Source organism: Nicotiana sylvestris, chromosome 6 (assembly GCF_000393655.2).
Source record: "Nicotiana sylvestris chromosome 6, ASM39365v2, whole genome shotgun sequence".
Taxonomy (NCBI): domain Eukaryota; kingdom Viridiplantae; phylum Streptophyta; class Magnoliopsida; order Solanales; family Solanaceae; genus Nicotiana; species Nicotiana sylvestris.
The window spans coordinates 204,188,296-204,205,707 of NC_091062.1; the positions used below are offsets into that span (position 1 = coordinate 204,188,296).

At 37.8% G+C, this 17,412-nt stretch overlaps 3 protein-coding genes across 3 annotated transcripts; 1 reads left to right on the plus strand and 2 right to left on the minus strand.

The window, feature by feature from the left end:
• The first annotated feature begins 2,444 nt into the window (after positions 1–2,444).
• LOC104248779 (phosphatidylcholine:diacylglycerol cholinephosphotransferase 1-like) lies at positions 2,445–4,933 on the plus strand. The gene is made up of 3 exons (XM_009805102.2): positions 2,445–3,006; positions 3,709–3,846; positions 4,478–4,933. The coding sequence occupies exons 1-3, from the start codon at positions 2,725–2,727 to the stop codon at positions 4,835–4,837; spliced, it is 780 nt and encodes a 259-aa protein (XP_009803404.1). The 5' UTR covers positions 2,445–2,724; the 3' UTR covers positions 4,838–4,933.
• A 125-nt stretch (positions 4,934–5,058) lies between these two features.
• Positions 5,059–8,275, minus strand: LOC104248780 (methyl-CpG-binding domain-containing protein 11-like). Its single transcript, XM_009805103.2, has 2 exons — positions 7,803–8,275; positions 5,059–6,208 (listed from the first exon to the last, which is right to left on the minus strand). Exons 1-2 carry the CDS (start codon positions 7,893–7,895, stop codon positions 5,270–5,272), a joined length of 1,032 nt encoding a protein of 343 aa, XP_009803405.1. The 5' UTR covers positions 7,896–8,275; the 3' UTR covers positions 5,059–5,269.
• Positions 8,276–15,665: 7,390 nt separating this feature from the next.
• LOC104248781 (uncharacterized) lies at positions 15,666–17,167 on the minus strand. Its single transcript, XM_009805105.2, has 3 exons — positions 16,679–17,167; positions 16,369–16,541; positions 15,666–16,258 (listed from the first exon to the last, which is right to left on the minus strand). The coding sequence occupies exons 1-3, from the start codon at positions 17,114–17,116 to the stop codon at positions 15,976–15,978; spliced, it is 894 nt and encodes a 297-aa protein (XP_009803407.1). The 5' UTR covers positions 17,117–17,167; the 3' UTR covers positions 15,666–15,975.
• Between the last annotated feature and the right edge of the window lie 245 nt (positions 17,168–17,412).

Below are 17,412 nucleotides of genomic sequence, written 5' to 3' on the forward strand. Positions count from 1 at the left end.
TGAGGATCTTGAACCTCAATCTGTTGAAAAATGTCGACAAAGATATGATTGGCCAAAATGGCAAGAAGCAATCTAATCCGAGTTGGATTCACTAGCGAAACGTGAAGTTTTTAGGCATGTAGTCCAAACACCTAATGGTGTTAAGCCGGTTGGTTATAAATGGGTCTTTGTACGCAAGAGAAATGAGAAAAATGAGGTACAAAGATATAAGGCTTGCCTCGTTTCCCAAGGATTTTCACAAAGGCCTGGTGTCAATTATGAAGAGACATATTCACCTGTTATGGATGCAATAATATTTCGTTTTCTCATTAGTTTTGTTGTCCACGAAAAGCTTGACATGCATTTAATGGTTGTGGTTACAGCCTACCTTTATAGCTCACTTGATAATGAGATATACATGAAAATTTCTGAGGGATTTAAAATGCCTGACGCACATAATTCATAGTCCCGAATAATATTTTCAATCGAATTGCAAAGATCTTTGTATGGTCTAAAGCAATCAGGAAAAATGTGTATAACCGCCTTAGTGAGTATTTATTAAAGGAAGGTTATATAAATGATGTCATTTGTCCATATATTTTTATAAAGAAAATAACATCAGAATTTGTTGTACTTGTCGTATATGTTGATTACATAAATCTTATTGGAACTTCTATAGAACTCAAAAAGGCAATTGATTATTTAAATAAGGAATTTGAGATGAAAGATCTCGGAAAGATAGAATTACATCTCGGTTTGCAAATTGTTCATCAATCTGCCTACACAGAAAAGGTATTGAAACGATTTTACATGGATGAAGTACATCCATTAAGTACTCAGATGGTTGTTCGATCACTTGACGTGAATAAGGATCCGTTCTGACCTCAAGAAAAGAATGAAGAGTTACTTGGTCCTGAAGTACCATATCTTAGTGCAATTGGTGCACTAATGTATCTTGCTAATACTACAAGACCTGACATAACTTTTTCAGTTAATGTCTTAACAGGATATAGTTCTACTCCCAAGGAGACATTGCAATGGAATCAAACACATATTGCGGTATCTAAAAGAGACTACAGATATGGGGCTTATTTTATGGCAACGAATGCAGTCCCGATCTTGTTGGCTATGCCGATGCTGGGTATTTATCCGACCCACACAAGGCTCAATCTCAAATATGCTATGTGTTTACCTGTGGAGGCACTGTCATATCTTGGCGATCGACTAAGCAATCAATCGTGGCTACTTCATCTAATCATGCTGAGATAATGGCTATTCATGAAGCAAGTCGAGAATGTGTGTGGTTAGGGTCTATAATACATCTTATTCGAGACAAATATGGTTTGAAATGTGACAAACTACCTATGATTTTGTATGAAGACAATGCAGCATGCATAGCCCAATTGAAGGGAGGATTTATAAAAGAAGATATGACAAAGCACATTTCACCGAAGTTATTTACACACAGGTGCTTCAAAAGAATAGTGATATCAATGTGCAACAGATTCGTTCAAGTGATAATATAGCTGATTTGTTTACCAAATCTCTAAAAAGTCAACCTTCAAGAAGTTGGGGTACAAGATTGGGATGCAAAAGTTCAAAGATGTGAATTGATGCTCTCGTTAGGGGGAGTTAATACGCGTTGTACTCTTTTTCCCTTACAAGGTTTTATCCCACTGGGTCTTCCTTGCGAGGTTTTTAACTAGGCAACCAAAAGGCGTATGATTAAATATGTGTACTCTTTTTCCTTTACTAGAATTTTTTTCCCACTGGAATTTATTTTAATTAAGGTGTTAACGAGGCACATTACCTATTGAGTAGACATTCAAGGGGGAGTATTATGAATAAAATTGTACTTAGAGTGAATGTCTATCTTTTAGAGAGTTTGTTACTTTTTAGCTAAGTCATTTTTCCCCTATAAATAGAGGGATTTTATCCCATTGTAAATCATCTCAAAATCAATAAAATTCTCTCTCTTTCTTTGCAATATTCTTCTTTATTGTTTTATTTCAAGTATAACTATTTTCTTATCGCAGAATAATAGCTAGTTTCTCTACGCGTATAAAGCACGTTTTCAGGCTGCTGCTTCTTTTAATCTGGTACAAATCAACAACAACAACAACCACCCAGTATAATCCCACAAGTGGGGTCTGGGGAGGGTAATATGTATGCAGACCTTACCCCTACCCAGAAGGGTAGAGAGGCTGTTTCCAGGAGACCCTCGGCTCAAAAAAGCAACAGGAGCCGATATATTAGTACCATAAAAATGCATAATAAAATAACAGCAATATAAGAAATATGAAATACAGAATACTAAATACGAAATAGATGGCTGGTATAGTAAAACTAGCAGGTAGAGCCCTGCATCAATAGACGGCCAATGACATTCTTAGTCTAACTCCTAATTGGCTAGTCTCACTCTATTGTGCTGTAGAAATATTCACAATTTTCTCCTAACCTACAACCTTAATGCTCGACCTCCATAATTTCCTGTCAAGGGCCACATTCTCCTCTCCCATACCAAATTTCCTACACTTCATTGTCAATCTCAATCTCAATCTCAATCTCAATCTCTCCCTGCTGCGATCTGAGTTCGAAAGTGAGATCTACGATTTCCTCGAACGGTATCCTTTCTGATTTCGAAACCGTTCTGTTCTCTTTAAACAGAACGGTTTCCTTAACGGCGTTAAATTCAAAAGCAAGAAGAAAACCAAAGAGGACGACTATTATAAGATCATTGTAGTCATGAAGAAGAGATCATCCTCTGATTTGTGTAATTGTGGGTGGCTGAGTAATGCATTTTTCATGAGATGGACGGCAGGGGATATATTCGGTGTGGTGAAGTACCATCCCGTACCGTGCATCTTCGCTGCCTCGTTGTTGTTTTTCATGGGTGTGGAATACACTCTTCGTATGATCCAATCTTCTTCCCCGCCTTTCGATCTAGGATTCATTGCTACGCGTCCACTGCATCGTTTTCTTGCTTCCAGACCTACTCTCAACTCTGTTCTTGCTGGCCTTAACACGGTACGTACGCATGTTCTACCCGCATATTTTTAGATGAAATGATCATACAATTTAACAACATCGTATATAGTTCATTAATGAATCTATAATGTGTCTACATTTTTATGTTCAATTACTGTAATCGTTGGAATATAGGAAATGTTAGGATCGAAAAAATCAGGTCTCGTGCGAAAGCTAATAAAGCAATACTTGAACGACGATAAATCGGATAACAGAAAAGAAATATAACAAACGAGACAAATATTTAACATGGTGCGGTCAATTAACCTGCGCGTGCATAATATCGAGAGAACAACCTCACGAAGAGGCAAATGCAAGTGACACAATTGTCCCAAAACAAGACTCTCAAGCCCCCTATGGCTATATTGTGGATGTTTTTGAATTAAAAGGAATGATCTTAATTTATAGAAGTTCAAACTTTTTCCTACAAGAAAAAGGACTAGCTAAATATTGAAGATTTATAGTTTACTTCTACGGGAAGGAAAAGGCAATTATAGTAAATATGTTGTCATTTTCTTTAACAAATAGAAAAACCAAATATGGTAAGAAAATCAGAATTACTTGACAGTAAAAACTAAGGGGGTTGCTTTATGCGTTGAAATTATTTTCCTAGTTCTGTTATACAATTTGCCAAATTCATTGATTTAAGTGATTTGACATAGTAGAGAACAGGAGAAATGAGATCATTGTTTTTGTTCATAGGTCTTTGTAGGGATGCAAATGGTATACATAGTATGGACTTTCTTAATTGAAGGACGGCCACGAGCTACCATCTCAGCTCTGTTCATGTTCACATGCAGAGGCATTCTTGGATATGCTACGCAGCTGCCATTACCAGAGGTGAAAAAAACCAACAAATATTATACTATAAGCTCTTTGTTTTATCTTTTCATATGAATAAAAGTTTCATTTTTAAGATCTACTCTTCAATTTGAAGTCATAAGGGAGTTAGGACCATAGACCATTTGCATAGGATACCAGGGTGTCCAACTGTTAATTTTAGTCTTTTTCTTGATCAGCATATTCTGCTATCTAACAAATTTCTTGTACTTATCTCGACAAATATGATAATAATATTTCTTCCTTAGCAGTTCCACTTTTCTACAAACAGAATCTGTGGTACCCCATATTTTAAAGTTGAACATATTATAGTTTATGTATTCCATGTGATCTTCCATCTACCACTACTTTTTTCTTAATGTAAACAACTTTACACTATGAGTGTACTTTAACCAGCTATTATAAAACAAATAACACACCCCTTATTTTTAAGGTTATTAATCTCATTTTTTATATATGGTTGCATGTAATCATATTTTAAGTAACCTAATAGTATAAAACTCGTTTATGCTGGCAATTGTATAGAAGTTAAAGTCTACTTTTATACATGATGCAGTGCCAAAAGTGGAAAATGGCGCACAAAAATTATTTGCTCGGACAACTGATCGTTTTCTTATTTTGTGAAATATAGGATTTCTTGGGGTCAGGCGTTGATTTTCCAGTTGGGAATGTGTCGTTTTTCTTGTTCTATTCGGGGCATGTTGCAGCATCGGTGATTGCATCACTTGATATGAAGCGTATGCAGAGATGGAAATTGGCTTATTTATTTGACACCTTGAACGTATTGCAAATGATCAGATTGTTGAGTACCAGGGGTCATTACACTATTGATTTGGCAGTAGGAATTGGTGCTGGGATTTTGTTTGATTCTTTGGCTGGAAAGTATGAGGAGAGTAGGAAAAAAGAATTACTTGCAGGTAGTCCCAATGGCACCAGTAATGATGTGCAAGTGCACGAAAATGGTGAATATTTAAGTGTTTCTTCACACTAAAACTGTTCATTCCAATATGGTCATTATCATTTTCTAACTGTAAAAACAACTCTGGCCTAGTGATTATATAAGGTCGTGATGCATTTGGATTGCTAACTAGGTTCTCTGTTTCTTTGGCTGCACCTACTCCATAAATCGATTCAATTGGGCAATGAACAAAGCATGCCTAACTAGTGACTTTTCAAAAGCTTGCTATAGCAAATAACACAAGTTCCAGCAAATAGGAAACCGTAAACTCGCTGATTCAGCTAATATATTCTACATCAAGGTTTAATGACAGATCAGCGTATCACAATAGAAACAAACTACATACACATAAAAGATCAAGTTGAAATCTAGACCCTAAACTACCACAGATTTCTATTACAATAATCAAAATGAATCCAAAAGTCAGTAAACATGTAACATGAGATGTCCTAAAGGGAGATACATTCAGCAGCTAATAGGTGCAGGTGACTGATGCTGCTGGGAATGAGCCGGCCCTGGTTGGTTCATCTTGTTATTTCCCATAACCAAATCAGTTCCTTTCATTTCTTTCTCCTCTTCTTGCGACCTATTTTTGCCCTCATTAGATTCCCCAGTAACAGCATTTTCCACATCTTTGGAACTTCCCCCTACTGCTTCATTGATCCCTTCCGCGGTGACAGCTTCTGGCTTGTTCTCATTCACATCAGCTGCAGGACTTTCTTTGTCACTTTGAGACTCCAGCTTTTCTCCAGATACTTGTTTGTCCTCAATCTTTGCATTTTCTGACTTGTCCAGTTTGCCATCATCAGCACTGTTAACTTTCTCGGGTTCAGATTCTGGCTTCTCCTCCGGGTGTATTTCAGCAGCCTTCATGCCCTCTGCCTCTTCATCCGCAGCTTCAACCTCTTTCTTCCCCTTGTCATCCATTTCTGGCTTCTCCTCAGGGTGTAGTTCAGCACCCTTCATGCCCTCTGCCTCTTCATCCGCAGCTTCCACCTCTTTCTTCCCCTTGCCATCCATTTCAGGTTCTGCGCCTCCGTCTTTCTTCTCCAAGTTTTCATTTTCTTCTTTGGCAGATTCCATCTCTTTTGTTTCTGAACTTTCCTGGTCAACTCTTGCAGCTTCCGCTTCCTTGCTCTCTTTCTTTGCACCAGATGATGTTCGGCGTCTTTTCTTTGGTGATTCAAGTAGTGATTGTGGTCTCATTGCCTTTGCCTTCTCACTGATCCTTGTTGATCTCCTTGGAGTCTCGCCGGTACTCCAATCAAATTCTGATATTGCAGGGTTACCAGGGTGTGATTTGAGATACTGCTCCAACTGTTTGCGGTTCTTGACCTCCTCTCCTGTTGGAGCAATAAATACAACCTCATTCCTCTTTGGTGTACTCCCTTGCTTTGGAATGAACTGCAAAGCGACAGAGGTAAAATCTATGTCAAGTGTACAAGTAAGCCTACACAGCAGCACGTTTTGAATTCCCTTAGATACGACCTCTCCCAAAGAATCTCCAGAGTACACTACAAAACACAGTTATTCTCCAACTATCCATCTTCAACCCAGGTACAAACTCTCTAGTCTCTACCTTTCACATCTAAGGTTGCACACTGATTTTGTGGCAACTAGGAAGGGTTACATTAACACTGATGTGCTTCACAATGTTTAAAGTAAGGACCTAGAATCCCCTATCATGATACCAAAGATGAACTATCTAAGCTCACGAGAAAAATGATAAACACATAAAACAACGTATGAACAAGAAAAAAGGCTCTTTCTTCTCATCTTTTGAGGTAAATATACGGATCGAATCATACTGGTTATGACCCAAACTACCATGAAGGATGTTCAGGTCAATATCGTTTCGGAATACTGTCTACGGTCGGGTATTTAAGTATTTTTCCCCTTCCTATCCACTTTCATTCTTTATCCCCACTGCCCCCCTCATTTTTTATTATCTTTTACTCGTTAAGTATTTTAGCCTGAAGTAGAGAGTTGAGAATCAACCTGTTAGGCTGTGCTCTTTTAGCTCATTTTAGCCCAAACTTTGATGCGACGATACAGGTTTAACTAACTTTACCCACCCTGTCTGAACTCAATCTCCTTTATCCTTAAATATGTCACCCACCCAAGTTGGACGATAACCTTGGCAGTATTTGACATCTCAGGGTTGTTAAAAAAGAAACTTAGCTTGTTATATCGACTTGTTAATTAAATTTTTAATAAACTAGTGAGTGAAAACTTGAATCTTCTATTTGGTGTCAAGAATTTAATAAGGCTCACGCGTGTATCTGCCTACCCTCCCTCGCCCCTTTCTGTCTTATCCAATTTACCATTGAGACCTTTCATTTAGCTGACAAGCTTTTCCTACCCAAACTTCTAAATTCTTTAACTAACCAACAAAAATTTCCATTTGCAGCTATCCACTTGACTGGTACTAACAGTTTTTTGAAATCCAACTTAAATTATTTTGGGCTGGTGGTGGATTTTTTTTTTTTTGGGGCGGGGGGGGGGGGGGGGGAACCTTAAGTGAAGCTGGAATAGCTGTAACCTTCCTCTTAACTAAATTGCCTTCTACAGAAAACTAAGTATTAACAGAAAGAAGTAAGCTAATGAAGACCAATACAAAATCCAAGCAACTAATTGAAGACGTTAGTTAAATAGTGAAACTCCCACTTAAAACCAATTTTGACACAAACAAACGGAGAAAAATCTATCTTTAATCCGTTTGCAAATTCAACTTAAACTAAAAAAGAAACAACTGGAAACAGAGCTGAGCTTCCTCCTAATTAATTATGGGAACCAAAACACTAAGAATTAACAAAAAGGAGTAAGCTGAGCAAAACCTAGAAACGTTCAAGCAACTATAATACATGAATTGGGGCAAGCAAAGAACAGAAAATTACAGAAAGTTCAAAATTTTATGTTATTACTCTACAACTTGAAATTGCTCAAGTAAAATAACAGAGCTAGTCTGCAGGTAAAGCTGAGAAAATAAAATTTGTACCAATTTTTTCCAGGAAGGAGGTGCAGGAAGCTCCACCGACACAATTTCCTCATTAATCACGTTATGAATCTCCCTCTCCATAGGACTTGCCATTCTTAAAAGTGACAAAATCAGAGAACCTCAGCTTCGTTTTGAGCAAAACCCACAGAGAAAATTTACAGTTGAATTTCAACTAAAATTAAGAGGAAGTTTCTTTCTTTGATAAAGTTGCTCAAACTTGATTGATAGCAACCGCCACGCCGTGAAGCAGATGGACCACACGTGCCACGTTGCCAAGTTTCCAGGACTCGGAGCCTTATCACATTCAACTCTACAAATATTATTATTTGAAAAAATTGGTAACAAAGTTTTTGAAAAAACAAAAATATTAAAAATAGTTTCTGGAATTTTGTTCTTCGAATTATCTTTGATTTAATTAATTATAATTTCCGAATATATTATATTTCGAAAGTCTGCAGTGAGAGCGGTCCAAGTGGTATATTCGGAGGCGAAGATCCGTTCGTTAAAGCTGCTTTTTTTGTCACTAGAAACGTAAGGCAGAAGGTCCTAGAAGAGATGGTGACACTTGTGATGTTGTCTATTATTCTCCAACCTCGAAAGAGAGAGTGTCCTTCACGCAAATATTACAAGTCGTTAGATTGTGGCGGTGTGATGCACGCTCTTTATGTCGAGCTGTTTCCGCTTATGGCCTGTGCCGGGGAACATCAAACATGGGACCCGCGGTAGTGGATATGGTTTTAGATATCGTTTCCCCTTTGCTATGCTACTATTAATTGAATTGAAATTGGATTTTAGGTCCGGAAAATCGGACTTGACCTGATCATATATTCGAAAATTTTATTTACGTTAAATTAATAATTAATAAATACCTAATATCTCTTTCATGTAAATATTAAATACACATGAACCATGTGAGTAAGTATTTTTGAATAATACCACTCTTAACAAAAACCACACTCTTTTATGAACTAAACAGTTTTGGCACTTTTTCTGGGAAAAAAAAAAAAAAGAAGGAAAAGTGGCGTTGCTTTTTGTACGTTGGTCTATTAATTTCTCTCAAGCGTTACTTTTGTTATCTAAAAACCGCAAATATTTTTCAATAACATCTTTTCCTTATTTTACTAGTATATCTACCTGTTGTTACCAATTTATGAATTTTTTCTTTTATATGCTGCTTACCTGAATTGACTCTTCAGTTACACACTGTCATAGTCTGTCGTTATAATTAAAAATGGGGCAGAGTTCAATTATAAAAAGCAGAAGGACCTCCTTGCAAAATACGAAAAAATTAGAATAAGATTTGTTTAGCAGGTATAGATCAAAGGTTCAAATTAATTCCAAAAGTATCAAAATAACGACTGCGCGGAGAGGAGAAAACAACGAACTTCTAGTAACTAAATTCCTCTCTTTCTTCTTATTTGTTCTCCCTCAATCCAAACTCTCTTCTCACCTAAATCTATTCTTCTTCTATTGCATACTCGAGCTCACAACAATGGTGTTCAACTATTAGTGTTGTTTTTCATTTCATTTCCTTCAGTTTAGTTGTAATACTTTCATTTCAGTCAATAAATAGAAAATTATCCCAAAAATTACTTGTTGTTTGAATTTCCTATAATTGTGGTTTTGGCTTGAATCGAGCTTAGAGCTTGACAATTGGTATCAGAGCTTTGTCGATTTCACGCTAAATCAGAGCTACTAATGGTTGAAGGAACTCGCATGAAAGTGATGGATGAAAAATTAAACCACCATGACAAGTTGTTGGCCGAGCTGAAAGAAGGGCAGCAAGCTTTGAAGGATACCCAAGCCGGTATTCAAGGCACCTTGGAACAGCTGTTGGAGAGGTTGGATATCATGAATCGTAGGCAACCTAGGCCACCTGAGCAAATTTCCAGAGTTGGATTTGGACTACTTCCCTTACCGGCTGAGAATAGAGCAGCTAGACCACAACAAGGGCAGGTTCCTAATCCCAAATGGGAATTACCAAGCTTCGATGGTACTTACCCTAAGGTATGGATTCGAAAATGTGATAGATTCTTCAATCTGTATAAGGTAGCTGAGGATCTTAAAGTAGAAGGGGTTGCTTTGTATATGAATGGTAATGCTGAGTTATGGTATAATTCCCTGATACTAAGCAGATGAGTGATTACATGGGATGAGTTGAATGAGGAGGTATGCAATAGGTTTGGGGAAGTGCTAATGGAGGATGTATTGGAAGAATTTAATCGACTAAAACAAACAAGCAATGTGGAAGATTATTGGTGAAGTTTAATGACCTTAAAGCTCAGATGATAGTGAGGAACCCTGCACTAAATGAGGCACATTTCCTTTCTAGCTTTGTAGGAGGCTTGAAGGATGAAATCAAGTACTCAGTGAAGTTGTTCAAACCCAAAACCTTGAGTTGTGCTATTGAGCAAGTTAGAATGCAAGAGAGGGCTATTGAGGCTGTCTTGAAGAAGAACCAGCCAGTGGCAAGAGTGACCATTGTTGCTAAGGCTTCAGCTCCAACAGTTGTGCAAAGACTAACTGCAACTGCTCCATCCAAACAAAGTCCCTTGAGACTGACTCCAGAGGTATATGAGTACAGAAAGGCCAACCAACTATGCTTCAGGTGTGGAGAAAAGTTTGGTCTTGGTCACAGGTGCCAATTCAAACAATTGCAATGCTTAACTGGAGAAGTGGAGGAAGTAGCTACTATACAAGAAGATCCCCCACATGAGATAGAGATTGAGTTAGACATGGGACCGGAAATACAAGAGGTTGTTTGCTTTAATGCTTTTTCTGGTACTAATATGGGAGTCAATACCATATTAGTCAGAGGAGTGTTTAGAAGAAAGGAGCTAACTATCTTGGTGGATTCAGGTAGCACTCACAAATTCATTAACGAGATTACTGTCAAGGAGACTGGCTACACACCAGTGTTTTCTAATACCTTGAGAGTAACAGTGGTTGATGGCAATTACATGTATACCAACTCTGTTTGTCCCAAGTTCAGCTGGAAGATGGGTGGAAATTGTTTGAAGAAAACTTGAGAATACGACAATTAGGAGGTTGTGACATAGTCCTTGGAAATGATTGGATGAAAAAGTTCAATCCAACCAAATTTGACAATGAGAAGAACTGTGCGACCATTGGAAAAATGGGCAATAAGGTGGTGTTACAGGGCATCAACCAACATGGGCAATTAGGATGGACTAGTGGAAGAACTATGGGAAAACTAATAAAAAAAGGCCAAACTCTCATGGCACACTTGTTCTTGGTGCAAGCAGTAGCAGCAAAAAAGGAGGAGCCCATTGATCCCTCCATCCAGACAGTATTAATCACCTATCAAGATGTGTTTGCTGAGCCTAAATCCTTACCTCCTACAAGGGCCCTAGATCATGGAATTCCACTCAAACCAGGATCTGCTCCTGTCATCCTGAGGCCCTACAGGTATAATTTCTTTCAAAAGAAGAACTAGAGAAACAAGTAAGGGAAATAATGCTTAATGGGATCATTAGAGATCTTCAGTCGCTTTTTTCTTCACCAGCTTTACTAGTAAAGAAGAAAGATGGGACTTGGAGGTTTTGTGTGGATTATAGAGGACTTAATGAGATAACCATCAAAGATAAGTATCAAATTCCAATAGTGGATGAATTGCTAGATGAGTTATTTCGGTCAGTTATTTTCTCAAAAATTGACCTGAGGTATGGGTACCACCAAATCGGGATGAAGAGTGAAGACATTTACAAAACTGCTTTTAGGACTCATTTGGGACATAAATGAATTCAAGGTGATGCCATTTGGGCTAACAAATGCTCCAGCTACATTTCAAGCATTGATGAACCAAGTTTTTCAACCTCTACTCAGAAAATTTGTGTTGATATTTTTTGATGACATCCTCATCTATAGTAAATCTCTACCTAAACACCTGACATATCTAGAGGCAGTGTTCAAAATCCTGAGAGCTCAGACCTTGTATGAAGAAATCTAAGTGTTCTTTTGGGCAATCAAAGGTGGAGTACTTAGGGTATGTGATCTCTAAGGAAGGAGTTTCTACTGACCCTAAGAAGGTCAAGGCTATGGTAGACTGGCCCACTCTTACTACCTTGAGAGGTTTGAGAGGCTTTCTGGGATTAACAGACTATTACAGAAAATATGTGCTTAATTATGGAGTTATTGCTAAACCCCTGACTGATTTGCTTAAGAAGGAAGCCTTCAAGTGGAATGAGGAAGCTACAACTGCCTTTGAAGCTCCGAAACAAGCCATGATCAACACCCCAGTCTTGGCCTTGCCTGATTATTCTCAAGACTTTATAGTAGAGACTGATGCTAGCCAGAATGGTATAGGTGTTGTGTTATTACAAAGGGAAAAACCCATTGCTTATTTGAGTAAAGTACTTGCTCCTAGACACAGAGGAAGGTCTATTTATGAGAAAGAATATATGGATCTCTTAAATGCAGTAGAAAAATGGAGGCATTATTTGCAATATAAACATTTTATAGTGAGAACTGATCATCACAACCTCAAATTCCTACTGGAACAAAGAGTGACCACTGCCATTCAACAGAAAGGGTTAACTAAACTACTGGGACTTGATTATGAAGTTCAGTATAAGAAGGGGACAGAAAATAAAGTTGCTGATGCACTCTCCAGGTAGTTTGAGGGTCAAGAAGGTGAAATCTTGTCTAATCCAGCTGAGTTCATGGCCATTAGTGTAACAATTCCTACTTGGATGCAGGAAGTCAGTAATAGCTACAACGGGGATACCTATGCAGCTGCCTTAATCTCTAAGGTAACAGTGGTTACTCAAGCTCATATATACCATTACACAGCTGGAGTATTGAGAAAGAAGGGTAAGATTTACATAGGGGATCATGATCCACTCAGGCAACAGTTATTGACAACCTTTCATGACTCACCAATTGGTGGGCATTCAGTCCAACTTGGAACTCTAAAAAGGCTTTCACAATTGTTCTATTGGCTTGGTATGAAACAGATGGTGATTGACTATGTATTTGCTTGTGATGTGTGCCAAAGAAACAAAATGTTCCTTACCAATGCCTACTGCAACCTCTACCCATTCCAGACCAGGTTTGGAAACATATCACCATGGATTTCATTGAAGGACTACCAAAGTCTAAAGGCACGGAAGTTATCTTTGTGGTAATTGATATGAGGTCAAAATTTGCTCACTTTATGACTCTTACTCACCCTTACACTGCAGTGAATGTGGCTAACAAGTTTTTCAAGCACGTGCATACCCTGCATGGGTTACCTGACTCTATAGTTTTTGTTAGGGATAAGGTGTTCTTAAGCAACTTCTGGCAGGCACTATTTAGGCTATTGGGCACTCAACTTTATTTTACTACTGCCTACCACCCTCAGAGTGATGTCCAAAGTGAAAGGGTAAATAAATGCATTGAGAATTATCTTAGGTGCATGACTTCTCATAGGCCAGTACAATGGAAGTAATGGTTACCCCTAGTTGAGTGGTGGTACGATACAAATTTTCACACCAGCTTAGGATGCACTCCCTTTGAAGCCTTGTATGGCTTTACTCCACCACAGTTATCAGTTGGGCCACTGTTAGATACTAATGTCCAAGCTGCTAGTGATGCTGTTATGAGAAGAAGCAAGTTCAACAACTGTTGCAGGATAAATTGATAAAGGCTCAAGAGAGGATGAAGTTATATGTAGATCAAAGAAGAACTGAAAGGGAATTTCATGTGGGCGACATGGTTTTTCTAAAGCTCCAGCCTTATAGACAAACATCCTTAGCTCTTAGAAGGAACCTCAAACTCAGCTCCAAGTTCTATGGGCCATACAAAGTCATTTCCAAGGTGGGGCATGTCGCTTACAAACTAGAACTATCTCCTACCTCCAAGGTACACCCTGTATTTCATGTTTCTCTATTAAAAAAGAAGGTGGGATCCAAGGTCACTACTCAGACTACACTGCCACAGACTGGAGAGGATGGGCAGTTTTTGGTTGCTCCAGTTGCCATCTTCCAAAGGCAAATGGTTAAGAAAGGAAATGCAGCTGCTGTTAAGGTCTTAGTACAGTGGTCGAACTTAGCTCCTGAGGATGCCACTTGGGAAGATTATGCAGATTTAAAAGCTAAATTCCCTCATTTTGATCCTTGAGGACAAGGATCCTTTCAAGGGGAAGGAAATGTCATGGTTTGTAGAGTTGTTATAATTAAAAATGGGGCAGCATTCAATTATAAAAGGCGGAAGGACCTCCTTGCAAAATACGAAAAAGTTAGATGGTTGAGATTTGTTTAGCAGGTATAGATCAAAGACTCAAATTAATTCCAAAGGCATTAAAATAATGACTGAGTGGAGAGGAGAAAACAACGAACTTCTGGTAACTAAATTCCTCTCTCTCTTCTGATTTTTTCTCCCTCAATCCAAATTCTCTTCTCACCTAAATCTATTCTTCTTCTGTTGCAGACTCGAGCTCACAACAATGACGTTCAACTATTAGTGTTGTTTTTCATTTCATTTCCTTCAGTTTAGTTGTAATACTTACATTTCAATCAATAAATAGAAAATTGTTCCAAAAATTACTTGTTGTTTGAATTTCCTATAATTGTGGTTTGGCTTGAATTGAGTTCAGTCAATAAATAGAAAATTGTCCCAAAAATTACTTATTGTTTGAATTTTCTATAATTGTGATTTTGGCTTGAATCGAGCTTAGAACTTGACACACACCTCTGAACATATTGAGCAATATTTATATGTATGTTGGGAATTTTTTTTTCAGTCAAACATATATATATTTAAGACATTATTTGCTTCATTACACCCGCTATCATCACTTTACATTTGCCCCTGAATGGTGTATAATTCAAAACTCAAGAAAGATATTTCTTACTTGTCTCATAAAAATAAAAATAAAAGACAATCTGGACTAGGACTCCACTTTTGAATGGATGTATCGGAGATCAGCCTAGCACATTTAGGTTGCTTTTGCCAAATTTTATATAAGACTAAAAAAGTACTAATTCTCAATATGCGTTGTCATACTATGTTATTTTCCTGATAAATAAAATGTCAAAGCCCAGTATTAGGCCAATTTGTTTAGCGAGAAATTCAAAAATAGCCAGATTTACAAGTGATCATTCAAAAATAGTCATAGTTTCAAAAGTAATCGAAATTTAGCCATTTTTCATGTAAAGATAAATCTGAACGAAAACACTGTTCAAAATCCGAAAAATACTCCAGCATAATATACTAGAGTTCCAGCATAAGTGCTGGAACTCCAGCATATTATAATGGAATTCCAGTATAATATACCGGTCCAGTATAATATGCTGGAAGTTCATACACATGTGCATCGATCTCCAGTATATAATGTTGGCCGGTCCCTGTTGCAGCAAAATAGTGGTTATTTTTCAATGACTTTGTAAACGCTGGTTATTTTTGAATGACCAGTCCGAAAACTCGCTAGCCCGTGCTATTTTAACGTTTTTTTAAGGATGAGTAACCACTTCACCGAGCCCAAGAAAGGAGGATGCACCGAAAGCCCAATGGACCAAATTAGTTTGAGGCCCATTAATAATGGATGTAAAGCCCAAGAGTATAGTATTGGGAAGCTAGATTATTAACTTCCAACTTCCAAAAAGTGTAACAATGCAAACGTAGTGGTGTCAAATTTAAACCTAATATCGGGTAATCTGTCTAATATGACCAAACTATTAATGTACTAGTTAACATATATATTTGTGTTAGTTTATATATGCTCCATCAGCCACTGGCTAGTTTAGATAACCTATTACTCCCTATTCATTAGTTTAGTGTAATATTTACCAATATATATTACTAATAGTAAAGAAACCACAACATGACTACTTTAATACTAGTATTTACCAAGATTATCAGTAAAACAAACAGCAGTACAAACCTTGAGACCAAAAGGGAAGGAAAGGAGCCGCCTTCCATGTTACATATTGGATTAGCTACCTTCTATAATAGTTACATCAAACCTATTTGTACATAAGTTGCACCAGGTTGGCCATTCATGAAATTTTATCTTATACATAGTTATTAAATGAAGCCTGCCAAGTTTTTTTCCAATTAGGAAAGTCCCAATCGAGTAACTGTGACCAAGAAGTCACTAAAACCGAATCCGTGCATTTTGGCTTTGAATTGTGACCTCCTAAACATAAGATCGTCCGTTAAAATTTGTGGATTACGATATACTTTGTGACTTTTCCAACACTGAACTGTTCCTTTGAATTGAAGATAGGCTGGTTTTTGTGGAAGATGAAGCATATATTTTGCATGAATTTGAAGAAGCTGCAGCCAAGGGTGGCCGATGATGAGACGGCGCTCCTCCTAAATAGTTTGTGGCTGCTGAATTTTCACTCTCTATTCCACATTTTATACTTTGCTCTTTTACTTCTTCCTCCTCCTCCTCATCCTCCGCCTCTTCGGCATCCCACAAGAACCGAGCGTATGATGCCAATACGTAACTGTAATAATTAATAAATGAAATATAAATAAAGAATCTCAATCCGAATAAAGCTTTAATTGGTCAATCATATTTGAATTTTTAGAATGAAAATAAGGAAAAAGTACTCACCAGTCATCAGGGCTAGATTTAACAGCTTGATCAAAATAAGCATGGGCACGAGATGCATTTTTTTGGGTTCGCCAAATTAGGTCAGCATAAAGTGCCAACACATTCCCATCTCTCGGATTTACCAATATTGCTCTTGCGTAATACTCCTCTGCTTTTGCTAGATCCCTCTTAACCTGTTGATTCAACACACAATTATATTAATCACTACATTAATTCTCAGAAGCAAATAATTAAATCACTTATTCAAAGGTAGCAGCACTAGTACTTAAGTCATAAAGAGACTGAATCGAATGATTACGAATTTACGTACCTCTTTTAAGAAGCTGGCATAGTTTGCTAGTAAAAGTGCATTTTCCGGGTTAGTTTCAATCATTTTCTTATAGTAGGCTTCTGTACTTTCATGCCCATCCCAACTATTCGAATCCGAACCTGAACCTGGACCATCTCCACCATCCCACCCACCGCCTCCGCCGCCGCCTTTCGTTGCACCACCCACCAGCAGTGACTCCGACACCCTCCCTTTCTTCGTTATACCGTCGTTTTTCTTCTTCTTAACTACAGGATCTCGGGGTTCTGTTTCTCGCATGCAACAGCTAGTTGCAAGCTTGGTCGCGGTTTCATGCTCCGGAAAAAACGACGTTGTTAAGGAGCATGATCGTGTCCTAGCCAGTGCGGAATCGGGCGACGATCCAGGGGAGTTGGGAATCCATGAATGAAGTATAGGACACGATGATCTTGTTAACATCATCTGTTAGAGTTAGAACTAGATGAGCTCCCCCTTCGAAAGAGAGATATATATACATTTGGTGGCTTAATTAAGTCGAGGATTTTATAGAGGAAAAAGGGACGACTGACGAAAAGAATGAAAGCCGTTGAATGATGGTGGTGGGGACAGTGGGCTTATCTCCCAAAGCTACATGTATTAAAAGAATTAATTGATTATGAAAAATTACAGTGCGTATATAACTAAAATATTACTTTTAAAGATATAGTATAACATATACTGAACACTCTTTGATAAAATTTTTTTTTACTTTTTTCAAA